General features: G+C 45.4%; 1 protein-coding gene and 1 long non-coding RNA gene across 4 annotated transcripts; one reads left to right on the top strand and one right to left on the bottom strand.

The window, feature by feature from the left end:
* On the top strand, positions 1-22792 carry LOC124041976 (nucleoprotein TPR-like). 2 transcript variants are annotated; one of them, XM_046360204.1, is made up of 47 exons: positions 1-282; positions 1292-1396; positions 1505-1572; positions 1688-1775; positions 1884-1987; positions 2183-2347; positions 2588-2680; positions 2761-2841; positions 3037-3124; positions 3321-3452; positions 3639-3733; positions 5436-5633; positions 5966-6073; positions 6510-6727; positions 6880-7043; positions 7308-7444; positions 8204-8352; positions 8608-8770; positions 8898-9032; positions 9305-9445; positions 10181-10391; positions 10540-10733; positions 10927-11067; positions 11243-11359; positions 11552-11755; positions 11953-12149; positions 12492-12639; positions 12742-12879; positions 13739-13870; positions 14412-14542; positions 14968-15157; positions 15309-15494; positions 16554-17208; positions 17355-17548; positions 17710-17786; positions 17905-18104; positions 18601-19091; positions 19225-19425; positions 19662-19872; positions 20117-20358; positions 20513-20584; positions 20778-20869; positions 21059-21165; positions 21312-21576; positions 21655-21761; positions 21884-21988; positions 22504-22792. In XM_046360204.1, exons 1-47 carry the CDS (start codon positions 132-134, stop codon positions 22560-22562), a joined length of 7650 nt encoding a protein of 2549 aa, XP_046216160.1. In that variant the 5' UTR covers positions 1-131; the 3' UTR covers positions 22563-22792. The 2 variants fall into 2 exon arrangements, with proteins under 2 accessions (XP_046216160.1, XP_046216159.1); XM_046360203.1 differs by having other exon boundaries at positions 2-282; positions 21652-21761.
* Positions 22142-27129, bottom strand: LOC124041977. 2 transcript variants are annotated; one of them, XR_006840023.1, is made up of 4 exons: positions 26978-27129; positions 26690-26806; positions 25112-25267; positions 22142-24872 (listed from the first exon to the last, which is right to left on the bottom strand). It is a non-coding gene; the product is annotated as an uncharacterized LOC124041977 (long non-coding RNA). The 2 variants fall into 2 exon arrangements; XR_006840022.1 differs by having other exon boundaries at positions 22142-25267.
* Between the last annotated feature and the right edge of the window lie 697 nt (positions 27130-27826).

The following is a 27826-nucleotide window of genomic DNA, read 5'->3' as shown; positions in this document are numbered from 1 at the left end:
TCCCGTGATGCTCCGCGGTTAATGGTATCTGTCGCTTATTGACAACGTAGATTATGCTACTCGAGGTCATTTTTTTCTTCTGATTGCTATCCCAACGAAGTTGCTTTGCGCTGTTTCGGACTGGTTGGGAGATGGCGGCAGTTCTGCTTCAAGTTTTGGAGCGTACAGAGCTAAATAAACTCCCTAAAGCTGCTCAAAACAAATTAGAAAAGTTCCTTACTGACCAGAAGAATGAAATCGAATCCCTCAAAACGCAGCACGAGCGGTTCAAAGCGGACTGTGGTAAGTGGAGCATTGGCTATTCGGTTAGCTAGCTTTAGTTCGCTATTTATGTCAACCAATATAACTTTAGCTGCTGGTTGGTTATATTTTACGTTACTAGTTAGCTAATAATCTATGAAGCTGGCCGTATTTATTAGCTACCGCAGCAGTAACGTTAAGCCTGAGATGGTAGTAGTGCAGGCCCTGTACTGTAACATGAACGTTAGCTGATTGAGTGCAACGATTGTTTTGCAAGTGCGTTTTAAGTGAAGTGAGTTTGCTAATTAGTTAAACTCGCTGCCGCTACCTTCTAGGAAGGGGTGACGAAACTGATCACGTTTTATTCCATGTACGTCCTCAAATTCTGGCTCTTACACGTTTCTCATTCACATTTCCAGTGTTACTCATTCTTCTCTAGAAGACTAGCGTTAGACACACCAGCTACCTACATCATATTATTGCCTCCCATGTCAATGTGTTGTACCTACATTGTATCGCTAGCCCTTGCTCATAACAATTTTCCATAACATAAGATTAATTGGATGAAGGCGTGTTCTGTACGGGGGAGTTTTGTTAAGAGCCCTGACGCTCAATCTCAATCTGACCACGCATCGCTTGTGGTACGGTTTAGGAAGCATAATGACCTTTTTTTAATAACAGCGAGAAATAATAAAATAAAGTTAAATTGATACTCAGAGCTGGTTAGTGTTCCCGCAAGCCGCCCAGTCAAGAGGCGACCACCTTTGCTCATTTGCTATATTGCATGCTTCGAACGCCTGTGTGTAAACTAACTCAGGAAGTTTAGCTGAAGTATAGTTTCGTCGGCTGGAGGCACCCATAGCTGTATGGATCTGTGCAAGAATGCTACAGTAAGTGTATAAGGATTATTTCTTGCTGATGAAGGATAAGTGCCATATGCTACGAAAGCCATATTGCAAGCGATGATTGTTGACATTTCTTAACACATTTGAGAGCTAGCCTATCACCTGCCCATGTGTGACATATCCCCCATGTCTTACTACATATATAGAGCAGCAATACTTTGACGTTGAGAAGAGATTGGCAGAGAGTCAGGAGCAGATTGTGTCTCACACCCGGAATTACCAGACTCTCAAAGAGGAGAATACCAAACTCAGTAAGTAGTCTGTTTTCCACACTACCAATGTTGACATTCCACCTGTCACACAGTCCAAGTCCAGAAGGTTAGATTGAAGTTTAAGTGTTACATTCTCTTTCTCTGTAGTCGAAGAGCTGAACAATCTGAAAGGTGTGGATGTGGAATCGTCAGAGGAGAAGGAATCACAGCAGCCGGTGAGAATATGCGTATCTTTCTTTGTCCACATGACCGTTATGCAGAAAGCTTTTTCATCAATCTTCAGGGGATGGAAGGGCATGAGCGTTAACATATATCATAACTCTATTTCAGAGCAAAGCCAAATATGAGATTGAGGCCGAAAGGCGGGAACTGGCTCGTCTGCTTGAAAAGAGAACTCAAGATGTGGAAAATCTCACCGGTAAGACACGGACTCGGCACATGCGAGTTGTCCCCATTGTAAATGATTTGTTTGTCTTACTACCTGCTATTGTTCCATATGATAAGAGTGTTAATTTGTTTTCTGCAGAGGATGTCAAGCGGCTCAATGACAAGCTGGTGGAGACCAACACAGCCAAAATAGATCTACAGCTCAAACTGGATGAGATCCAATCTTCTGAGGTCTCCATTCAGGTGAAAATTCCAGAGCCTCAGAGCATGCTAGCCATTTACTTTATATTAACTACATTGCCAACATAACAAGATTGTATTTCAAGCACTTTGAGAAGCAGATTGAGTTGGGGTGTCTCTGAGAAGCACCTGTCTGATCATCCCTATATTGTATTGAATACAATGATTGCTTAATGATTTCACACATTCTATTTCCAGCACCGTGAGAAACGTATGGAGCAGGAGAAGGAGCTACTGCAGAATCAGAACACGTGGCTGAACTCTGAACTGAAGACCAAGACAGAGGAGCTGCTATCAGTCTCCAGGGAAAAGGGCAAGGAGATCCTGGAGCTCAAGTGCAGCTTTGAGTGCAAGAAGGACGAGGTACTGTACCATAATGCACACTGGTTTTATGACTTCTTGTGCAAATATATCATATATGCTTCAATTTCACCAGGCTGTTCTGTAATTGTATGATCTCTTATACAAAGCAATAGACATAGAGCATGTCAATATAACTCTTAGCAATAATGATGTGGTGAGCATTACATTTCTTTGATATGAATGTTGTGACCATAGAGCAGTCTATGTCCTTACACCCTGTGGCTTCCACCCTCTCTCCAGGTCACAAGACTTCAAACCCAAGTCACTAATCTGAAGAAGAGCAGTGAGAACCTGCAGAAGCGAGTGGAGGACCTGATGACAAAACTGAAAGAGGTTTGGTGTAAATTCAACTGATTATAAATGGGATTATTGATAAGGAACTATACTGTTATCAATACATCTATGTATTGTAGGCTAAAGACTATCATAGCACCATGGAGGAGAAGTACCGCAATGAACAGAATGCCCACATCAAGCTCTCCAACTTGTACAAGGTAATTATCTGACTATTATTCTTATGTACTATGTTGGAATATGTATGAGCACTGTTTTTGTAGTATGCAGGGGTATATTTTAGCACTGTTTTGCATTATGTACAATATTTATTGTGAACATTTAGGCATATAAGGCATTCATAGCAGTGCAGTGGTAGCTTGCTAATGGTCTGTTATTCTATGTGGTTTCTTTAGGGGTCAGCATCAGATGCAGAGTCCAAGAACGAGGAGTTGAGCAGGGCCGTGGAGGAGCTGCACAAGCTGGTGAAGGATGCTGGTGATGGTGAGATACACAATGCGTTCACTCTATTGTTTCCAATTCCTAATGGTTGTTGTCAACCATAGATTGTATCTAAATAATATCACATTTTGAAAAGACCCAAATGTTACACTTTGGTTTGGCTGAAATCTAATAGAAAAATTTAGAATAATGTTTATCAATTTTTTTCTAATTATGTCATGGCTCTTCCTTCCAACAGCGAGACAGAACATGGAGAAGAAGCTGGCAGACATGGAGGGGTCAAAGAGCAAACAGGAGGCTGAGCTGAAGGAGAAGTTTAAGAAGATGGAGCTGGAGAACGCCAACCTGCGTGCCTCAGATAAGAAAAGAAGTATGGGACAGTACTGTATATCTGTATTGTCTAGAATTTTCCTTTAGCTACAATCTGAATCTGTTGATCTTGGACTCGGTCCTATATTCACTTGAAATTGCTTATTTGAGATATTATCTCATACTGCAAGACAAGGTGTCTAGGATTGTTGAATGATTGTTTTCAAAATAGTGTTTATTTCCTCAGGTATGCCAGTGCTCACAGAGGAAGAGTTGGACTCCATGTGTCCGACCGCAGCTGCTGTGGCCAAGATTGTCAAGCCTGGAATGAAGTTCATGGAGGTAAAATTACATGTTTTAACAGAAAATATTTATACCCGTTGACTTATGCCACATTTTGTTGTGTTAGTCTGAATTAAAAATAGATTAAATATATATATTTTTTTATTACCCATGTACACACAATGCCCCATAATGACAGTAAAAACATGTTTTTAGAAATTTTAGCAAATCCTACTTAAAATGAAATACTGAAATATCTTATTTACATAAGAATTCACATCCCTGAGTCAATACTTTGTACAAGCAAAAAAATAAGGGGTTAATGTAAAAAAAGAATTACAAAAAAACAATTCATGTTTCCAGATTTTTCTTATCTCTCTCAGATATAGGACAGACTAGAGGTTGACCGATTAATCGGAGTGGCCGATTAATTAGTGCCCATTTCAAGTTTTCATAACAATCGATAATCGTCATTTTTGGATGACGATTACATTGCACTCCACGAGGAGACTGCATGGCAGGCTGACTACCTGTTATGCGAGTGCATCAAGGATCCATGGTAAGGTGCTAGCTAGCATTAAACTTATCTTATAAAAAACAATCAATCTTAACATAATCACTAGTTAACTACACATGATTGATATTACTAGTTTATCTAGCTTGTCCTGCGTTGCATATAATCGATTCGGTGCCTGTTAATTTATCATTGAATCACAGCCTACTTCGCCAAACGGGTGATTTAACAAGCGCATTTGTGAAAAAAGCACTATCATTGCACCAATGTGTACCTAACCATAAACATCGACTCCTTTCTTAAAATCAATACACAAGTATATATTTTTAAACCTGCATATTTGGTTAGTATTGCCTGCTATCATGAATTTCTTTTAACTAGGGAAATTGTGTCACTTCTCTTGCGTTCTGTGCAACAGAGTCAGGGTATATGCAGCTGTTTGGGCCGCCTGGCTCGTTGCGAACTGTGTGAAGACTATTTCTTCCTAACAAAGACTGTAATTAATTTGCTAGAATTGTACATAATTATGACATAACATTGACGGTTGTGCAATGTAACAACAATATTTAGACATAGGGTTGCCACCCATTAGATAAAATATGGAACGGTTCCGTATTTCACTGAAAGAATAAGCGTCTTGTTTTCGAAATTATAATTTCCGTATTTGACCATTATTAATGACCTACGGCTCGTATTTCTGTGTGTTATTATAATTAAGTCTATGATTTGAAAGAGCAGTCTGACTGTATTCAAGCATTGCACTGTTTGACTTCAAGCCTATAAACTCCCGAGATTAGGCTGGCAATACTAAATGACCTATTAGAACATCCAATAGTCAAAGGTATATGAAATACAAATGGTATAGAGAGAGAGAGTCCTATAATAACTACAACCTAAAACTTCTTACCTATAGATTTGTTTGGTGGGGGACTATCTGTTCCATGTAGTGACCCCCCACCCCCCCAAAAAATAGGATGCACCCGACCTCAATTTGGAGTGTCATAGCAACGAGGTGTGAATACTTATATAAATTAGATTTCTGTATTTCAATTTCAATACATATGCAAACATTTCTAAAAACCATGTTTTCAGTTTGTTATTGTGGGGTTTTGTGTGTAATTTAATCTGTTTTTGAATTCAATATCACAAAATGTGGAATAAGTCAAGGGGTATGAATACTTTCTGATGGCAAATGTTTAGTCATGACTTAATCTTTTTTTTAAACACAAAACAATCCCGCTCTCTTAGCTGTACAACGCATTCGTGGACATCCAGGACCAGTTGCTCGTTGAGAAGCAGGAGAACCGGCGTGTGACGCGCGTGCTGGACGAGATCGTGCAGGAGGTGGAGGAGAAGGCGCCCATCCTAAAGCGCCAGCGGGAGGAGTATGAGAGCATGCAGAGGTCCATGAACAGCCTCTGTGCCAAACTGGAACAGGCCAGGACGGTGAGCGGGAGAGATGGAGGGGAGTGGCAGGACTGGACGAGTGAGGATTGATATGCGGGGGAGGAGAAAAGAGAAATTGGCAGAGGAAGAAGTTTGGTCGTGTTCATTAGGCACCAAACTGAAGAAAACAGACAGTAAAAAGGGAGGGACTACCTATACTTATAAGAAATGCTCATTTTAGTTTTGAAATGTCTTCCATTTCATGAACAAAACCCAGATACATCACATAGAAGAGGGGAGAGAATACGACGCAGAAAAATATAGGCATGTATCAGTGCTAATGTCTGAGTTGAGGCTTGGATTGACCAATTTCGATCTCTTGTAATCTTCAGGAGATCCACAGCCTGCAGAAAGAGACAGATGAGGCCAAAAAGCACTGCTCCAACCTGGAGAAGGACAACCAGCACTCTGAGAGAGAGCTGGAGGACATGTCCCAGCAGGTATACCATGGTGTCATTTAGTGTCTACCATTACCATATTAATATAACTGTTAACTTAAAATGAACTAAACCTTGTTCCAGTTTAACAACGTTTGCTAAACCATATTTCCACAATACATGTAAGTCGCTCTGGATAAGAGCGTCTGCTAAATGACTTAAATGTAAATGTACATTGTGTTCATTGCTCTCAGGCCAGGTCCATCAACAGTGAGACTCCTGTCCAGGTGCACTAATAACAGAGTAATAGCACTGTAATATAGGGGAAATGTAGGGGAACTTAAAATATGAAGTTAACAGTTTGGTGGCTATCAAAGTGTCTTAGTTTTCCTTGCCTTAACAAAATCAAGATAAGCTCCTCCAGGAATAAGAATAGGAGCCACTGCCTTTAATAAGTTGCTCTCATATAGATTTTACTCCTTTTCATCGCGCCCTCTAGGTGCGCGTCCTGCTAGTGGAGCTGGAGGAGGCGCGTGGCAACCCGGTGGTCCGCGAGGAGACGATGAACATGAGCAGCAGCTCTGAGATCATCAACCCACGCCAGGTTTCCTTCCGCAGTGTGGAGGAGCTGCAGCGGCAAAACCAGAGCATGCTGGCACGTCTCCGGGAGCTAGGGGAGAAGATGGAGAGAGAGCAGACCGAGGCCAATTCTGCACGGTAGCGAACATTTATCAACCCCTTGACACTGTACTTCCTCACCCTTGAACATAGTATCGCAGTCATACAGTCAATTTCATTTGCTTAGTGCTTTTTACAAATGCATTATTTCTGAAAACAAACTCTATTTCTCCTGTCTTGTGTATATGTAGTGTGACCCAGCTGGAACAGCAGCTAGAGAAGGTCCAGAAGGAGCTGGAGATTATAAAGGAGCAGAGAAACCAGCAAAAGCAGCTGGCTGACTCCAACGGCCGCCAGAGAGACATGTACCGCATTCTGCTGTCCCAGAGCACTGGCTTCAACCTCCCACCACAAGGTGAACTTCTCAGCAACCATCTCACAACCTAACCCCAACCTACGCACTGTAAACACATCAATTTAAACGTAACCTCAACCACCACAGTATAACCACCACTCAACCTAACCCTAATCACGACAAAGATGTATGCATTGAGCCTACCTTCACACACAGCCAAATCAATACATGGACACTGGCATGTTTATTTATTGGGACTTGGAGCTTTAGATCAATTCAGTGATCTTTGTTATGCTGACAGATTATATATGTTCTTATTCCCAGGTCCTACACAGGAGGCAGCCCCCCAGATGTACACCCCCAGCCGGCCCTCCTTCCCCCCTCCCTCCAGGTCCACCCCCATGAGGGCTTCAGCCGCTGAGTCTTCCCAGACCACCCAGGCCAAGGCTGCTCTCAAACAGGTCAGATGCAGACCAGGGAGAGGCAGTCAGACAACATTAAAGTTGACACTTTAATTTATTCTTTGTTGAATCAAAGGAAATTGAATAGTATCTCATCTATGTTATGAATTTGTTTACTTACCTCGTGTTGGTCAGCATGTGAAACTGGGCACAGTGTGTAGTTTGACTAGGCTACTGTTATGGCCTGGGGTTGTCCAGCATGCAAAATGACTTGTAGATCACTGTCACTGCTGTTCACATGCAGTTCGGCACTGCAAGAGAGGACTCATCAGTTGTTACAAAATATTTTGTATTTTGATGTAATAACCATCATATCGAAGTAAACTTGGAGTCACCGGATATTTTTACTTCCACTAGGAGTTTATAGGCAGATTAAATAAATGATCATGAACTTCATGGTGGTGATGGACAGTGGTGAGCTTGACGCAAATTTACAATAAATATTGAGAGTATTATTTGAAATCTGGTGACATATGATAATCAATGGTTGGCTGCCAATTATCAAATATAAATTATATTCCTCTTATCCATATCAGTGAACTGTTTAGAGAGCATGTGCCAAAAGCAGATTGTGCAAGTTCGCGATTTATTGCAACAGTTTGCGACAAAACAATCCGTAGAGTTGAAAATGCGATGGAAACCAATTTAACTTCCACTCAGTGATCAAAGGGGAACGATCGCACACTCCCACTCAGTGGCCAGTTTATTAGGTACACCACCCCGTTCACAAAAATATTTTTCCCATTCTGCCCCTTCCAGTTGAACGACTCCTTCACCACATACAAGAATGAGAAGGCGGTGAACGACAGGATGCTGAACGAGCAGAACGAGAAGCTACAGGAGCAGCTGTCTGCGTTCCGCTCCCAGAAGGCCAAGCTCTCCACACAGCTGGAGTTCGCCTCCAAGAGGTAAGTTGTTGTTTAAGTTGTACTAAATCCAACAACAATACTGATGTGTATGTCCAGCATTGCTTTTTCATACTTCACCTAACTTATTTTAGAAAATTCTGAGAAAATGTATTTCTGTTGCATTTTTAATTTTGGCCATTGATCATTTTCTGCTTCCCTTTTCGGATGCTCTTAACAAACACATCTCATATGTATTTTTTGAGGCAGAAGTGTCCATCTGCTGAAGTAAATCAAACCATGTTTGGTCTCTGTCAGATACGAGATGCTGCAGGAGAATGTAAACGGCTACAGGCGGGAGATCGCTGCTCTGCACGATAAGAGCCAGAAGATGGCCGCCACGGCTCAGAAACATGAGCAGATCATCCACACCATGACCCAGGATCTCCGGGCAGCCAATGAGAAGCTGGCCTTGGCAGAGGTTAGGAGGTCAAGGTTGGCCCAGGCGGGGTTAGTTAAGTTGTGATGGGGTATGTATGTTTATTCATTTCTCTTCTCCCCTCTCTCTCCATTTCTCCTTTCTTTTCTTTCTTTCCCCCCACCATCAGGTGCGTGGTGAGAACATGAAGAAAGAGAGAGACATGCTGAAGTCAGCAGAGTCCAGACTGAACCAGGAGAAGGAAGCCATGATGGCTGAGCAGCGCAACCAGAACCTCCTGCTCACCAACCTCAAGTCCATCCAGGTACACACACTGCTCTTACATATGTCAACCAGTTACACAAACACATTGTACCCTTACTGAGGCCTATCCTGACAGACTCCCCACAGTGGGCCTCTAGTAATTGAAAATGCCTCAAAGGACAAATCTGTGATTTGGCTTTGCCCTACTTTCATTAGCCCTGTGGGATATCACTGCAAATGCAGCTTTGCTGTAGAGTCCAGTCACACTACTCTAGTGTAGAAAAGATCTATGTTTAATGACGATCACCTCCCTGCCTTACTCTTGTCCCCTAGCTGACGATGGAGCGTACAGAGACCGAGACCAGGCAGCGTCTGAACAGCCAGATAGAGAGACTGGAGAGAGAGCTCACCCAGTTTAAGAAGAAACTGGCTGAGGAGGTGGAGCAGAGGCACATGCTGGGCCGTAACCAAGACGTTCGTATACACTCAATTTTTCTTACTTCACTTCCTTTCCTCTTTCTTACTGATTTGCTCTCTGACACTGGTTGTCTTTTTTTTCTGTCTCCTTTATCTCCTCTGTCACTTTTTCATTCCCTCTTTCTTCCCCCAACTCTTTCGTTCTGTCCTTCTCTCTTTAATTGCCCTTTTCGTAGGGTATGAGTTGAATACCCGTGACTATGAGAATATTAGACCTTCTGTGGCTTTTACCATAACATCACTTAAGCCTTCCGCATGCTTCGGTTCAGCTCGCAAACTCCCTTAAAAGAACGAGAAAAAAGCGTAAATAGTACTGTTTGTCCATTTTTAGACGCTGTAGCCAGTATACACTTCCTCAACATTCAGAATTAATCTAAGATGACTCAAGAAATCTGTCATTAATTATGTTTTTGCCAATATTTTAGTCTGAGCAATTTTAGTGAAGAAATTTGCATTAAATGATTTGTTTTTCGTTGAATGACAACAAGTACTTCAGTGAAGAATCCCTACTGTTGACCAATCACTGGCAAGCGGGCGTAGACTTCGTCCTGCCTTAAGACATTTGTGTGTGTGTGTGCGATCAGCCCAAAAAAACCTTGCCGAAGACCAAAACGAAGAAAAAACGTCACAATATTGTCATATATTTACAAACTTTTTCTGCTGGGAGCATGCGGACACTTTTAGGCCCCCTTTCCTTCCTCCACCAGTTTTTATTTAAATATACCTCCTCAGGCTCAACTGCTGGAGGCCAAGAAGCAGCTAGAGGCCCAGTGTGCCCTGCACCAGAAGACCAAGGAGCTGTTGAAGAATGCTGAGCAGCAGGCTAACCTTCTGAAACAACAGCTCAGCCATGCTGAAAGCCAGAACCAGGGTTCAGGTCTGGGCCAGGGTCAGAGCCTGGGCCAGACGAACCCCCGGGCACCCATCAGAGCACCGTTAAGAGGTAGGCTTTTGTCCAAAGGGGCAAATACAGATGTCCTCTGGGAATTTGACAGGAGACATTGCCATGTATTGTGTAAAAGCATTGGAAATGTTGGCATTGGACCAGAACTGTTGGCATTTTCAGTCACTCTCTCTGTGTTTGTTTGTAGCTCCATCTCAGACCCAGTCCCAGGAGGCCCAGGCCAAGCTCCAGTCAGAACTAGAGGAGGTGCGCGGGCGTCTGCAGCAGGCCGAGAAGCAGATCAACGATCTGCAGGAGCGCCTGCAGAACGCGAGCACTAACGTGGAGCAGTACCGCACCGTGGTGCTCAGCCTGGAGGAGTCCCTCAGCAAAGAGAAACAGGTTATGTGTTGAGAATTAGCACAAGAAAAGCATACGAGTACTTATTATCCTACAATGACCCTTTCCCTTTGACTTATCAATCTTCCATCCTTGTAGTAATCGGCACTACCAGTGGAGTTCAAACTCACTTTGAACACCAATTTGATGTAACTTCTTTGATTCCTAACTTCCTCTCTCTACTTCTACCTCTCAGGCTCGTTCTCCTGTGGAGACTCGTCTAAAGGAGGCCCAGGAGTTCCAGCGTGGGCTGGAGAAGAAGCTGGTGGAGGCTGAGAAGGAGAAACAGGAGCTCCGTGAAGAGAAGAGGAAGGCCATGGATATTGTGGAGAAACAGGTAAGATGGCAACTACCAAATACTTTCTCAAAACATCAGAAGCCACAGCTGTTACTAAATGTTGCAATGTATTGACCCTTCTTAATGTTGGATGTCTGGAGCTGACATGTTAGTCGGGGGCCCAACAAGGCTCTCCTCTGTCATCCTCCGCTCATGCCCACTCCTTTTTCCCCAGGTGAATGAGCTGAAGAGGACCATGAAAAACTTGCAGTCAGAGCTGCAGGAGGCGGAGGAGAGGAAGGCTGCAGCCATCACCCAGGAACAGAAGGCCATGCAGGACAGCCTGCAGCAGGTAGACTTCCAGCTATGTCAGGCTACATGTTCTCAGTTGATAATTAAGGGCAAACTGCCCTGGATGTTGCTTGTTTCAGATCCTTTGTGCTTCACCTCTAGTTATAAATGAGGTAAAACGCTAGAAAGACTGTTGGTATGACAGTGTCTAGGCATGGGTTTGTCAAACTTGACTCCCTCTCTCCTTGCACAGGGCAAGCTGGCAGCGGAGGCCCAGAACAAGTACGAGCGGGAGCTGATGCTGCATGCGGCTGATGTGGAGGCGCTACAGGCGGTCAAGAAACAAGGCCTGCAGGGGAACCAGAGCAGGAAGCAGCTGGAGGACAAGGCCAAACAGACCACCACCCAGCTACAGGAGGCTCGCACCAACTGGTACCAGCTGGAGAAGAAACTTAAGGTTGGTGGTTGGTCAGGAGGTGGGGGGAGATGTGCCGTGAATGTTGTTGAAAGAGTAATGCAGATCTTTTTGACAGACAATGTGGTAAAGAACTATTAGATTTGGCCAGGATGTTACAGGTTACCGTTCCATCAGTTGCTTACTGGTGATGAGCTGGAAAATTTGTTCTTCACACCCTGGCTTCCCTCTTCCCCCAGGAGGACCTGTCCAAGCAGCAGAAGCGGGCAGACGAGCTGCAGAAGCAGAATGGCTTGCTGCACCAGCAGATGGAGAGCCTGGGAGCCAAAATGGCCGCCACAGTACAGCAGCAGCAACGGGCTAGTAGGGAGAGCAGCCTCAACCTGTCCTTCAGCGAAGAGGGCAAGTCTCAGGAACAGATCCTGGAGATCCTCAGGTAGTAGATAGGGATGTGACTTTGCTTACTGTGCCAATTCCTTTATAGATACTTGATACCTGTATTGCTGACCTGTGTTAAACATGGATAATTTACATCTGAATCTGCGGTCACCTGAATTTCCTGATTGTAAAACTGAAAGATCACACTGATACATTTTTACACTACAAAATGGTTTCCCAGACCAGATTGAGCTAGTTCTAGACAAAAAAAAGCACCATTCCACCTCAAAAATGGGCTTAATCTGTGTCTGGAAACCAAGCCTATACTAGAGCTGTTCCTAACCAGTACTTTAGCGAACAAGCAGTTTGTTAAGCCTGCTCTGACCTTTCCCTCCTGCAGGTTTGTGCGTCGTGAGAAGGAGATTGCAGAGACACAGTTTGAGGTGGCCGAGGTTGAGACACTGCGCTACAAACAACAGGTTGAACACCAGGACCGAGAGCTGAAGGAACTACAAGAGAGCCTCAACGCTGAGAGAGAGAAACTACAGGTAGAATTAGAAAGTTCTTAACCTCAGAGCATCCTTTCCTCTGTTACAGCCTGCTAAGGGTTCATATTTTAATTTCAACCAACTCTGCTGTTTGCCCCCCAGCTAACAGCGAAGACTATGGCCCAGCACGATGAGAAAATGAAGAGGATGGAGAACCTAAACGTGCTGGTGGAGACCAACAAGATGCTGAAGGAGGAGAGGGAGCGACTGGAACAGGAGCTGCACCAGACCCAGGCTAAAGTAAGGACTACTATACACTATTGAGTGATGTGGAAAACACGGACAGAATCACGGAATCCAGACATTTAAACGGAATTCAACAATATTATAATATTACAATATATTATAATATTACAATATTATTATATGTATTGAACTTATTAGGAAATCAACTAAATGTTTTGAATGGATAAAAAATGCTATATTTTGCAGCTTTCTGAAACATGAATGCCCATGTTTGTGTGCGGTGCGTGCGTTTGGTACACATTTTGTGTAGCCGTTAATGATGATGCTAATGATGACTGTAAATTTGTAGATGGAAAAGCATTCCTTAACCTCAATGAAATGTTAACTACAAAAGTAGCCTATGCCTACCTGGCAGAATATCTGATTATTTACATCAATCCAGTGGCCATTTGTTTTGTTAACTCTGCAATCACATGAGTGCTACAGAAACACTGCATACCATACAATGGTCTCTGTGGGTGATTTGGAGAACAAAAACCAGAAGACGAAAACAAACCTAGAAAAACAAACGGAATCAAGCAAAACGCATGAATGTATTTTATTGGGCCCTATGAGTGTTAAAAGCATCACTAATAATTGGTACTAGCTACATGATTTCTTTCTAAAGATGTTTTGTCAGCTGCAGTAATACTCCCAAATGTTTAGTAGGCATCCTAATGTTGATTTCTGAGCCAGTCTGTTGCCTTTTGGACACACATCACCTGTATGATGAGACTGAATTACATGTTTATAGTTCTGTAGAACTCCGTTGCTTTGATGCTATACACAAAGAACCCTTGTCTCTATACATATACTGACAGAGTGCTCTTTTTCTCATGTGAATTGAGCGTTTACCATTACCTCTTTCTTTCAGGTGCGTAAGCTGGAGGCGGACATCACTCCCCTGCAGGACTCCAACTCTGAGCTGAGTGAGAAGAATGGCATGCTGCAGGCTGAGAAGAAACTGTTGGAAGAGGACAGCAAACGCTGGAAGGCCCGCACACAGGTCAGAGGTCAACTTCAATGTTTGTGTGAGAGAGATGATGTACAATATGTGTGCGTGCTGTTTGTTCATAAATTCACTTTGGCTATCTACTCTGATTTCAGAGCACTCTCATCTGAGTGTACAAGAGCGCAGAATAACTGATTTTCGAACACACACAACACCGTTGAATATGGCCGGTGTCATTAAACATCTGCAAATAAGTGTAATTCAATTATTGTAAGCAGGACAGTTGCAGTCACCAACACCAATAACATGAAAACAGCCTAACCAGCTCTGCTAGGGAGAGTAAAATGGTCAGTGAGCTCTTCTCTCATTTGTTTCTTGAAGTAGCTAGCCAACGTTAGCCAGTTAGCTTGGGTGCTTGACTCCCATTGTGAGGTCAGATCAGCCCTACTCTTCGGGCCGAGATCATCCAGTGTGCACTCTGAATGCTCAGAGAATTTACGAATGGACAATCTGACAACGCTCTGAATTTGCAAACGCCCAGAGCACACTCTGGCATTCCAGAGTGAATTTGTGTGTGTGTGTATGTGTCCCTCAGCAACTGGTGAGCCAGCAGAAGGACACAGACCAGGAGGAGAACAAGAAGCTGCACTCTGAGAGAGAGGCCCACCTCAAACGCATCCAGCAGCTCTCTGAGGAGACTGGGAGACTGAAGGCTGAGGTGGCCAGGTCAGTATGCACTCACTCGAAATAGACACATCACAATTTAGGTACAATTCTTTATATTTGTTGACATTAAAAAAAAGGCAATAACCTACACTTATCAAAATTAATATAACTACCAATTTGCTATCCTATATTTATCTTGTCTTACTACTACTACTACACAATACACCTGTCATGTTGTGACATGCAATTTTCCGCTCACTCTGATTCTATGCATCGTTGTAGAATTATAAAACACACGTGCACACCAAGGTTGGGGACAATTCATTGTTTCCAATTCAGAAACTGAATCCAAATGTAATAGTACAGTAGGCTCAATTATAAACTGTCCCAAGATTATTGTCCAAAAATAATTTTGATTAGGTTATTTTCTAATCCGCATTCCTCTACACTTGACTCTGTACATACATACCCCTGTCCTCCATTAGGACCCATGCATCGGTTATCACAGCCCAGAGCCAGGCGCAGAACCTGAAGGAGAATCTGGGCAAGGTGACCACCGAGAGGGATGCGAAGCACCTGGACATCCAGGAGAAGTGCAAGACCATCACGCAGGTCAAGAAAATCGGACGACGCTACAAGACTCAGTATGAGGAGCTCAAAGTGCAGCACGACAAGGTGTGTGTGTGTGTACATTTGCTGATCATGCATGTTTAAACTGTACCTGCACATGTTTGCACCCACAGCTACAATGACCGGGGCCAGTCAGAACTTTACTGACTGTTAATTCTGTTACGTTCCAACACTCTGCTCCTTTCCCCTTTGGTAGCTGGTGGCGGAGGCAGCAGCCAAGCCAGCCCAGGAGGAGGTGCTGCAGGCTGTGCAACAGGCCCAGCAGCAGGCTCAACAGGCCCAGCAGGCCTCTGCCCAAGAGATCCAGAGCCTGAAGGACTCCCTCAGCCAGGCTGAGACCAAGGTCAAAGACCTGGAAGGACAACTGAAAAACGTACAGGAGGTAGGTATACTGTATGTGTATGGAGCCAGTGTTGTAGATGCTGAGCTTAACTGCTTTTCTAAAAGTCTACTTTTGTGCAGATGGGTGTTGGCACCCTGTCAATATCATAAACCATGTTTCCATCCAACCATTTCATGCAGTTGAATTACCTGACGTATTAAAAAAAGTCCTGACAGGAAATGTCGGTGTAATTTCATAAATGTCGAAAGACCATTTGTTCGGTCGACATGGTGGGATCGTTTTGTCTGTATAAAGAATTATGAGCAAAATGGCGGTGGAAATGCCTTCATGCGCAAATATGAACATAACCATCATATCGAAGTAAACTTGGAGCAAATGATATTGGCCAACCACCACAATGTGGAAAACATGAAAAGTTTATAGGCAGATTAAATAAGTTATGAACTTCAGCTGGTGATTAAGTACACAGTGATCAGGCACGTTTCCAATAGGCTAAATATTGAGGGTAGGCTGTTATTTGAACGCTTGTGACCTGATGATCGGTGCTTGGCTGCCAATTATCAATTGAGATAGTCTTGCTCTTATCCATATCTCATCATATAACCCCCTGTCCACTATCAGTAAAGTCTTGTCCTAGAGAGCATGAGGTGAAACCAGACAGAGTGATTTATCACTACAGTTTTTGTGACAAAACCATAGACCGAAAAATAAATGATGTACATAGCCTTTTCTCCCCAACAAGTCAGTTTGATGGATAACTCACCACTGGTGGGAAAATCTGGTGTTTTTATGCAGATTTTTTTTTAAATATTCGCCTGATTTTATCTGTCACCATTTGGATGGAAACCTAGCTATTGACTAGAAATTAACCTTTGGGAAAGGTCATGATTGAAAACGTTGCCACCTTTCTTGTCCACCCATGATCCTGTTCCCTTGTTCTGGAGGATCAATCTATTCCCTTACCTGTACTTCCTTCACCATACAGCTTTACAAAACACCTCAAACTGTTGACCCCCCCCAAACCCCTCTAATGATAACAGGAGACTCATTTCCATCTCGTATGGATTAATAAAGTATTGTTCTCCATCACCCTGTCAGACGGTGAATGAGCGCAACACAGAGATGGGGCGGCTGAAACAGGAGCTGACCCGGCTCCAGGAACAGTCTACCCAGGCCCAGGGGACACAGAGTGAAGTGACCCGGCTGAAACAGGAGCTGACCCGCCTCCAGGAACAGTCTGCCCAGGGGACCCAGGGTGAAGTGACCCGGCTGAAACAGGAGCTGACCCGGCTCCAGGAACAGTCTACCCAGGCCCAGGGGACACAGAGTGAAGTGACCCGACTGAAACAGGAGCTGACCCGGCTCCAGGAACAGTCTACCCAGGCCCAGGGGACCCAAGGTGAAGTGACCCGGCTGAAACAGGAACTGACCCGGCTCCAGGAACAGTCTACCCAGGCCCAGGGGACCCAGGGTGAAGTGACCCGGCTGAAACAGGAGCTCACCCGGCTCCAGGAACAGTTTACCCAGGCCCAGGGGACCCAGGGTGAAGTGACCCGGCTGAAACAGGAGCTGACCCGGCTCCAGGAACAGTCTACCCAGGCCCAGGGGACCCAGGGTGAAGTGACCCGGCTGAAACAGGAGCTGCAGGAGAAGACTGCTCAGGAGGAGTTGCTACGGCAACAGATGGCCGACAAGGAGGAGAAGACCAAGAAGGTCTTCATGGGCGCCAAGCAGAAGATCAACCAACTCAACAGTAAGTCACATAGCTAGCTGTTTTGTTTATGCACATTATCTAGTTTGTTGCCCCGATTTTTAAAGAAATGATTTAAGTGATCTGAGAACTATCTGGGGTTTGTACTCATCACGGATTCCAAATGAAGTATTCTGTGTGTGTCCCAGTTGCGAAGGAGCATCTGACCAAGGAGGTGGAGGAGCTGAAGCAGCAGCGGGAGGAGCAGGAGGTGCGTCTGAGTGCTCTCAAGTCCCAGTATGAGGGCCGTCTGCACCGACAGGACCGAGAGATCAGGGAGCTCCGAGACCACCGTGACGAGCAACCTCAGAGAGACGAGTCCCAGGACCAGGGGAAAAATAAGGTACAGGCACTGCACACAAACATCTGCGTGCACCCATACGTACTGTAGAAGGAGTACTGTACACTTGATTTGGGAAAAATTTAAATTTTAAATTCAGTCAATTCAGGAGATGAATTGAAATTCCAATTAAATTATTTGTGATGGACACTTTCTTCTTCCAGACCCAGGAGCAGCAGCAGAGAGCTCCAGATCAGAGGCAGATCAACCAGAGGACTTCCCAAGCTGCAGACAGGGGAAGGTAGAAATATGTCTGAATCATGCACACTGAAAATAAATACTGGTTTAAAATCTAAAGTAACTGATGCATCCCCCAACTCTTAACACCATGTCTGTGTCTCCCATTTCTTACCAAACAGTGGTTCTTCCGGCTCTTCAGAGCAGCCCCCCACTGCCAACATCAAACCCACCACAGTGTCGGGCGGTGCCCCCAGTAAACCTTCCCCCATCCCCGGGAACAAGTCCACCCCCAGGGCCAGCATCCGACCCATGGTGCCCATAACCATGCCCACCCCCACGGCGACTGTCATGCCCCATACACAGTCTGAAAGCCAGGAAGGGAAGTATTATGAGATTAGAAGTCCCCCAGGGCAGCTGTGGATCTGTCCCCCAGGGCAGCTGTGGATATAGGCAGCTGTTGGCATGTCCCCCAGGGCAGCTGTGGATGGGCGACTGTCCCCCAGGGCAGCTGTGGATGGGCGACTGTCCCCCAGGGCAGCTGTGGATGGGCGACTGTCCCCCAGGGCAGCTGTGGATGGGCGACTGTCCCCCAGGGCAGCTGTGGATGGGCGACTGTCCCCCAGGGCAGCTGTGGATGGGCGACTGTCCCCCAGGGCAGCTGTGGATGGGCGACTGTCCCCCAGGGCAGCTGTGGATGGGCGACTGTCCCCCAGGGCAGCTGTGGATGGGCGACTGTCCCCCAGGGCAGCTGTGGATGGGCGACTGTCCCCCAGGGCAGCTGTGGATGGGCGACTGTCCCCCAGGGCAGCTGTGGATGGGCGACTTTTGACCTTGTTATCCCCTGTGTGTGTGTGTGTGTGTGTTAACCCCCACAGTGCTGCAGTCCTCTGAGAGTGGAACCCCCGTGGAACACGTGTCTGTGTTCGGCAGCACCAGCGGCTCGGTCCGCTCCACCAGCCCTAGCGTCCAGAACATCACGCACTCTCAGTTTCAGCCAATCAGCAGCCAGGCCACTGCCTTCGTCCAGCCAACCCAGCAACAGCAGGCCCCGCCCACCGCTGAGCTGGCCAGTCAGGAGACAGAGGCGGGCCCTAGTGGTCAAGTGGAGAGGCCCTCCACTTCTACGGCCGTATTTGGCTCAGCTATTGCTACAGGGGGCTCTGCTGGGCCAAAGCGTGCCCGCGAGGTGGAGCTGGAGGCTCGGGCAGAGAGCGCCGACATGGCCCTGGAGAACTCAGACGAACCACCCATCCCCAAGAAGCTCCGTATCATCCAGAGAGTGGGACTGGAGGAGGAGAATGAAGAGGGCACTGATGGAGAGGCTGAGGGGTCAGGGGAGAACCAGGAGACTCCAGATGGCAGCCAGGTAAACCTTAAGACATAGGAGTGTGTGCGCACAAATTAATACGCATGTGTATCAGGCCCTGTATGTGTACAGGTGCATGCATTCATCATCACATGAGTGTTGTTGCAAAACCCTATCTAACTGTGTGTGGTAGGAACTACCAGACGTGTCCTTTCCTGTACTGGGAGAGGTGGAGGAAGAGGATGACGGGGTGTCCCAGTCTGTCCCCTCAGACCACCAGGTGACCCCGCAACCCTCTGACACCCAGGACTCCAGCGAAGAGCGCCAGCCTGACGTCATCATCATCGACACAGACAGCTCCAGTCGAGAAGAAGAGGAGGAAGAGGCAGAGCAGGTGAGGGTTTCAGTATATGTTGACTTTAAAATATATTCAGTGTTTTATGAATGTTTGCAGAATCTGATCTGTTGAGCTCTATTTAGGTGTTTAATTCGAAGTACGGTGTGCATTTCACGCTAGAAGTGCATTTCACGCTAATTATTTTCTCTCTGTAAAAGCACTTTGTGACAATTGCTAATGGATACAATCTTTAAATACATTTGATTATTCAAGAGATGTTTGTATTTTCCCAGTATGAGGAAGAGGTGGAGGAAGAGAAGGATGATGATGATGACGAGGACCAGGGGATGGGAAGAGAGGAGAGCAACGAAGGGAGCGGAGATGCCAACGAGCCGTTTGAAGGAGACGAGACTGGCCCTGAGACCTCGGAGCCTGCCTCGGAGAATGAGGAGAGCATGGGAGCTATAGACTCCACCTCCCAGAAACAGGCTGACTCACAAAGCGGTGAGAGACACTGTTTTTGTACGACATTTGTATTAGGAAGTCCCCCAATTTGCATTTGAAACACTGATGACTGAGGGAGTTTTGTCTGACAATTGAGCGACTTCCAAATATGGATGTCGTGTTTTCAAAGTAAAGTTAATGCAGTAAATATCATTAAGTAGAAGTGAATAGAAACTTCAGGTAGATGTGACTTAGTGACTGACGTATCAGAGTCTGAGACATTAACCACTTCCCCTGCTTCCAGGTGAGGGGAGCAGCAGTACCACCGAATCCTTCCCCATGGCCATGTCCGACCCCCCCAAAGAACTACTACAGCCTACTGCTAGTACTACCAGCACTTTCTCCTTCTCTACCTCCCCCTTCTCCCCCTCCTCCAGCCTGCGCCTGCCCCAGTCTGTCCCCCGCCGACCCCCACACCCCCTGCCCCCACGCCTCTACATCCAGCCCCCCGGCCCTGAGCTGGGCCTGGGACCTCCACCCACACAGGTAAGGTTTTGATCCAGACGTAAATACAGATATTCAGATGTAATCTGTACTAACATGCTCCTGGGTTCAATTATACAATATTCACTATGTACTGAGTCAGCTGTGCAAAAATATTTTGTCTAGTTCAGTGTCCTTGTGGTTGTTTGTCCCACAGAGGCTGTCTGCGCCAATCCGCCGGCAGTCTGTAGGCAGAGGACCCCAGCTCACGCCTGGGATAGGCAACATGGTAAGGCAGGAAGGAATGATGCTTGGTTTCCTAGACACAGATTAGTGTTACCAAGCTTATTCCTGGACTAAAGGCTTCTTGGTCTAGGCATAATTTGGGTCCAGGAGTATTTCAATGACCATGTAACCTAACCAAGTCATGTCTTGCACAGTTTTCTAGTCCTTTCTCACCATCTCTGTTCTCCATCCCTCAGCAACACTTCTTTGATGACGATGACCGGATGGTCCCCAGTACGCCCACGCTGGTGGTGCCCCACCGGACTGATGGCTTTGCTGAGGCCATCCAGTAAGTCTCTCTCTCACACACACACACACACACACACACACACACACACACACACACACACACACACACACACACACACACTTACTTGTATTGACCCTTAAATGAATGTTGTGATTTGGTATTTATTGACTGGACCCAGTCTCTGGGCCATTGGTTTTTCATTGATATTATTATTGGTGTCTGTCTCAGTTCTCCACAGGTAGCAGGAGTTCCCAGGTTCAGGTTTGGTCCTCCTGAAGACATGCCTCAGGCCAGCTCGTCCCACTCTGATCTCGGACAGCTCGCCTCACAAGGAGGTACAACACACACCAAGTAGCACTGAGTGAATATGCTGCTCTGTACTGTCTTTTTCCTCTATAGATACAATATATCTGTCATTAAATTGATATGTTATTGTAATGAGTGTCCGCTTCAACTCCCTGACCCCTGCTTGTGTCTGTAGGTTTGGGGATGTACGAGAGTCCACTGTTCCTGGCCGCTCACGACGAGGAGTCTGGAGGGAGGAGTGTTCCCACCACGCCCCTGCAGGTTGCTGCCCCAGTGACGCTCTTCAATGAATCCCACCCCTCTGATGCCCAGGACATGGCATCCCAGTCTGTTCCCATGGTGACGACATCCACGAGCCACCATGGGCTGGCAGTCCCCGGCGGAGAGGCCATCCCAGGAGATGACGGTGACGAGGTGTTCATGGAGGCAGACAGTGAAGGGTGAGAACAGGGGTTGTTGTGGTGTGGGGATGGTGTGTGTGTGTGTTGCTCATACACACTTTTCAATCCTATTAGTAGGAGTGGTGAAGCGTCCATGGATAGCCAGGCTGAGATGGACTCTGCCCAGCCGTCAGACGATGCCAGTCTGCCCTCCACAAGCCAGGAGCCCACCTCCAGCTCTGCCGGTCAGTACAGCTTTCCCTCTCTCAAGTCTCTCTTGGTTGTTCTCTCACACCTCAACCTTCTCTCATCCCTGCTTACAACCGCTTTGTCTCTTCTCTAATTCTTTTGCTCCCTCTCTCTTCAGACACCAGCAGTAGTGTGCAGCCCAAGCCCTCCGGCCGCCCCTTGGCCCAGCACACTCTGCCCATGAGAACAGCCAACAGGGGCAGGGCGCTCATCCGCAGAGGAGGTGAGCTTTCATCCACATTTAATTTTTAAGTCTTGAAGGCCACTTTTAACCCAGAACAACATGTTATAAGTCCATTCAACTAAAGCAGTAGCTTTGCTACCATACTGTTGCCTAATAGAGTAGAAACGCAGCACACAACAAAGTAGATGATCATTTTTTATATTTTTTTGATAAGCAAGTGAAAGTAGGGGACATAAAGCACACATTGTAGACTTTTGTTTGATATGTTGGAGTACATGTGCTGCAAGTATAGTTGGAGCAGGGTTGCTGTCATGCGAGAGATACTTAAGCCCCTCCAGCAGGTATGGTTTTAACTTGGTCTTGTAAAATGTTTTCTGTTTGAACTTAGCACTGACAGTTTAGAGGTAATTATTTCAACGCACATCAAAACAATCTTCAAAGAAGCTATAGTGACCCAATCTAAAGCAGCACAACAGTGTTACAAGTGTCATGAAGTGGCCATTTTGAATGATGGGTAAGATGGAACTTGACTCTTTTCGCCTCCTCCATTCAAGGTATGGGCTTCCTTCGAGCAGGAAGAGGCCCCTTCGGTAGAGGAAACCTACCCCGCTAATGATGCCATCATGCACTGCTCCATCCCCTGCCCTTCATCCCAACTATCAATCATAGTGTCTTGGTCTACTTAAAAAATCCAACTAATTTGTGATTGACCTTTCTTCCCTAACTTTGTGTCAGTGGATACCATGTGCTTTAAAAGCGTACATTTTTGTTTTGTATTTGTTTCAAGATGAGTGATTGTTCCATTGCATTTGTTTTTGCTAATAAACTTTGAGAAAAATCAAATGTTTGTCGTAGTCGTGCGTTGTCGGTGGTCCATCCATAGGGTGACTCTAGGCACACTTGAGCCAGTTGATGGAGTTCTGGCGGGGATCGGGGTTGTCTGGTTTGGCCAGAGCAGGCAGGTCACCAGATATCTTGATGTTAAAGTAGAGCGCTGAAATGGATTAGAGTTCATGTTACTATATAGATTATAAATAACTACCTTTCCAACATAACTTTTGCTTTTAGATGAGCATTTTGACTTTTTAGTATTAGTTTTTATCCCAAGTGACCGGTCATTTACACATTGCGTATTCTGTTTCTCTCGAAGTCAAAACATGTTTGATACCATTCCATTAATTCCATTCCAGCCATTACTGTGAGCCCGTCCTCTCAAATTAATGTGGCAACTGCCGCTTGTGGTTCAAAGGCACTTAAATCTCTTATCTTGCCCATTCACCGTCTGAATAGGACATGCAAACAATGCACATTTTTCTTTAACCTGTCTCCTCCCCTTCATAAACACTAAAGTGTGTTTAACAAGTGACCTCAAGGGATCATAGCTTTTCAACCTGGGCAGTCGGTTATGGAAAGAGCAGGTGTTCTTAATGTTTTGCAAACCGCATGTCAAACGCAGCATCGGCGTAAGAATGATACATTTCTTAAATGTGTATGTGTACATTACGTCTGTCTTTTGAACTGCAGTAACCCCATTTCCATGATACAACCAAGATATCAGATGTACAATCCCTCAGACTAAGACTTGAGTCCAGCAGAGAGGAAGTATTTGTATCTGTCGGCCTTCTTGGCGCTGGGGACAGACGCCACTGAGGAGGGGAAGCCTTTCAGAGACGGCTCGATGTTAATCTCTACTCCCAGATGCACCTCTGCTCTGCGACCGTGGTGTTTCTGGTTACTGGACTTGGATTTCTTGCCACAGACTGGGCTACTTCCAGCAGGGTAGGAGTATTTCTGCATGGTGCCTCCTGTGAAAAAGAAATGGTCAATTAGGATTGAGTGAAGCAAGCTCATTGGTGTAAAGCAATGGGAGTAGGTTAGGTAGTGGTAATCCTCAAAGCTCTCTACTCTTTTCTTGAAGAAGTAGACCGACTCGGGCCTTCTCTTGGTGACAGGCACAGACAGGGCTGCTGTGATGTTGCCAGTCAGACCATCAAACTAGAGGCAACAGATTTGGGGTAACCAGGCTCCATCTTGCCATTGTCCATCCTCCAGTAGCCTTACATGGAAAAGAGATTGGGACAAAAGTGTTGCCATTTAGTTCCACCAAGGCATCTCCACTGCCCCAACCCTTTGAACTTCTCTCAGGTTCTAGGTTTTTCCTCTGCAGTTCTACAGTATCTTGATGAGGTAGCTCTTGCCCTGGCAGTTGGTGCGGGTGACGGCACTGTCGATAGGGGACGGAATGCCAAACTCCTCCGTGACGTTGCGGGCTGGGCAAAGGGCCTTGGTCCTGGGGTCCATCGTCCAGAGGAAATGACATGGTTGGGGGAAACCAAACCACAATCATTAGATAATGTATCAAGTCTGTTGCTTTGGAAAAGCTACTTGACCTTCATAAACATTTACTAAGTAATAAGTGAGATAGGAGAGAGCTGTGTAGGATAGTGCTGGGCATGAGCTCGGCCACTATGCTCAACACACTTGAAGATGAGTGGTTCTGTTGGCCAGTCTGTTGATTGGCAGGTCACTGCAGAGGTCTGGGTTACTGTTGGCATTAGAGTAAAGAGGACACACCCATGTGGGTAGAAGCCATTACAATTGTTAAGAATATTTAGGTGTTATTTACTATATATCATACATATAGTTTACTGTATAATAGCTAAATATTTACTTGAGTGATTGCATTTTTATTTTTTTTAGCAATCAATTGATGCTGTACTATACATCACAACAGAGCAGACATCCCAAAAGTGACTGAGGGAGAAACATTACATTAGTATCTAATCCTGAGGTCCCTAGCTGGTAGACTTTTGTGGGGTTTGTTTGGGTTGTTGACCTCCAAGGCCTTGGCTATGCCTGCCAGGGTGCTGGGGCCGTTGAGCTGAGATGCCCTCCAAGAGACTGGTGGCTGCATCACTCAAGGCTTCACAGGAGATAAGGGGGCAAGATGGAGGACGTTAGAACATGTACATACAAACAAACAAAAGCAGGTATGCAATAGACTACACAATGTATCATCACTCAGAGAGAACATTGGACTCCTGAGCCTACTAAGATGCATAGAGCTTTGCTCTTGTCGCTCGACTACCTCAAAACATAAACAATAACTAGCTGTTCTACCACTGTCTCAGACAATACCTTCATCAAACACTTGACACTCACTATCCATGACAGTGGCTGGGGCTGTGGAGGGGCCATTGAAGCGGTCAGTCAGAGGGTAAAAGTCAGGGTTCAAAGTGGATGCTGGGTCCTCGGAGAATGGACAATAGTCACTCTGGCTCTTAGAGCTGCTGGATCCAGGGTAAGGGCTGTTGGTGTCTGTGAGAAACAGACCGGTTACAGGAATACACAGAGCAGGCTACCATAAACTCTAAAGCATGAAAATGACAATGATTATAGCATGTAGTTGAAATTCTTAATCAATTGTTGCCCAGCACAAGTGCCTTGTATGTTGACAAAGTCCTCAATCTCTACATTTCATACATTACATGCAGTGTTCTGATAATGTCAATGATGGACAAGAGCACACACAATAGGCTGAACATGTCAATGATGGTCAGACGGATGGGGGTATGTGGCCTTACTATGGTCTGAAAGCACAACAAAAATACCAGAAATGATAACTTTTGTGTTCTGAGACCCAGAGGGCAGACAGACACACAGGATCAGCCCCTGAACTGTTGCATGTTTCAGTACAGTTACTGCTTTCATCTCATCTGACCACCATACATCGATAACCTATAGAGGCCTATTGTGGGTTGGATTATCACATGCAGTCAGTCGGTCACTGATCAACACATAACCAGATGGAGGCTAATTGCTCTTCCAGTCAATAAGCATGGCCTTGGTTTGGAAAAACTCAGGACCCCACCTATTACACAAATGCCTTGTCTGCCTTCCTCACTCTCGCTGTTTAAAGTTTTCTTGGAAAATTTGAGAGACTTCAATTCTGTCTTGCTGGAGCATTTGTTCTTAGGAAGCGCTAAAAATAATTGTATCTTATTCAAACGTTTCTACTGTTTAAAATGGCCCACTCTAACCTAGCACTGTGACAGTTTGGCCTATAATCAGGGTACACAAGCTCTGTTGATCCATACAGTTACTTTGCTACAAAGACAATAACTGAGCCTGTTGGCTTTTTCTTGGCATCCTGCTTGATCCTCTGGGTTGGTGTTGGAATTGAACAGAAGAACAGAAGAAAGTTGATGGTGATAATCAAAAACGATTACTAAATGGTCTGACCCATCACTCTATTCAACTCACTTTAAATCATTAACTACATAGGCAGTGTTCTTTAGACATGTTCTCTGTGGGACTGATGGGTTTAATGAATTACTGATTGCTGGTTGTATTGTCCTGGTTAAGTTGAGCTAACTATCAGATATCATGAAAAAGTGTTGTAAAGAGTCTTCATAAAGATAGCTGTTGGACGTACCACAGTGGTTCTGGTAGTCACGGCAACAGGCGTCATAGCGGACACAGCCTGAGTCACATTCGCAAAGCCTGCCTCGTCTAAACCATTCACCACAACCACCACTGCACGACCTGATATTCACCAACACACAGACTTTCTCTTTGTACATGGCCCTCTCTACTACACCATTGATGGATGACTTGGCCTGTCACATAGTTTGAGTTTCAGGTACATCAACACATGTTTACATTCATGCATATATACAGACTCTGATGAATAACCATGCTGACTTTTAAATAAAGACATAGTAATAGCATCAGTCTTACCGGAAGTGCAGAGAGCCTCAAAGTCCTTGCAGCACTCGTCATGAGGGAGGCAGCTGGCGTCACACTAGCAGGGCTGACCACGAGCAAATGGCTCACCACATCTAGCACTACAGCTGTCTGCAGGTTGGGGCGACAGCGATGGGGAGGGATGAGCCCAAAAACAACTACTACTGTACATTCAATGCTACCATTAAAAAAGGTCCAAAGGGACTTACAGAACTGTTGACATTAACAGTGTCACATATTCAGCATATAATGTGGCCCCTGTACCAGACAATGGGTTCTTACCTTGAGCAGCAGAGAATGGCAGGAGAGCAGCACGGGTCGCCACCACGAAGGCAGCCAACAGCCACGATGCAGTCATTATGAGTTTGTCTCTAATAGAATAGAAAAACAAGACTATTAAATACCTTTTGTCCAACTCAGTAGGATGAACTGGAAAAAAGTATCTTCCTCTTTGGTTTTATCCATAAAGGAGTGTTACAAAGTTACATTCAAATAATCAAACCATAACTAATTATCAATGTTCTCTTCACATGTTATGCTTGGTAGGTCCCTGAAATAGAGAAAAAGAAAGCCAATCACCTTCACACAAGTCAACTGCAGTCGACTCACCTTGCTCTCCCTAACTTCCTATGGGCTTTATATAGTGTGAATAGGGCTGGTTTTGGAGTGACAGCTATGGCAGGATATTTTTATTAGTCCAAATACAGCCACAATTAGAACCACAAATGATGCAGAGACCTCCTACGCACTCACAGGAAGTAGAATTAACCTGGCCAGGCGTGTTGAGGCGTGGAATAAGAAACTGAAAGAGCATCTGTGGGAATAGACACCGATGACATCACAGTGAGGTGACGACCTTGCTTTTCAAGGGTCCCCAAAAAACACTATGTTCTTTATATTAATAACCAGACCTGCATGGTTGTTCCCGCCACTCTCTGTGGACTCCAACAACGACACACTGATTGGTTTTTATCATCTTAATTCAATTAAAGTCCGCCTGACAGCCTCAATTGGTTAAAAGGTTGAATTGTTCTTGTGATTCACCATGTAGTCGTACCACAGTGTTTGATCAAGCTTTCACTCTCAGGGCCCAAACTTCGAACTGATGTATTAGTACTGTATTACATAACA

This window comes from Oncorhynchus gorbuscha, linkage group LG08, assembly GCF_021184085.1.
Source record: "Oncorhynchus gorbuscha isolate QuinsamMale2020 ecotype Even-year linkage group LG08, OgorEven_v1.0, whole genome shotgun sequence".
Lineage (NCBI taxonomy): Eukaryota > Metazoa > Chordata > Actinopteri > Salmoniformes > Salmonidae > Oncorhynchus > Oncorhynchus gorbuscha.
This window is presented reverse-complemented; position numbering and strand designations above follow the sequence as displayed.

Excerpts from the sequence above, each read along its gene's own strand:
- LOC124041976 (XM_046360203.1), top strand. The coding sequence starts at position 132 with ATGGCGGCAGTTCTGCTTCAAGTTTTGGAGCGTACAGAGCTAAATAAA. Across the intron at positions 3,453-3,638 it reads TGCCTCAGATAAGAAAAGAA|GTATGCCAGTGCTCACAGAG; the intron begins GTATGGGACAGT and ends TTATTTCCTCAG. Across the intron at positions 20,359-20,512 it reads TGGGACCTCCACCCACACAG|AGGCTGTCTGCGCCAATCCG; the intron begins GTAAGGTTTTGA and ends TTTGTCCCACAG.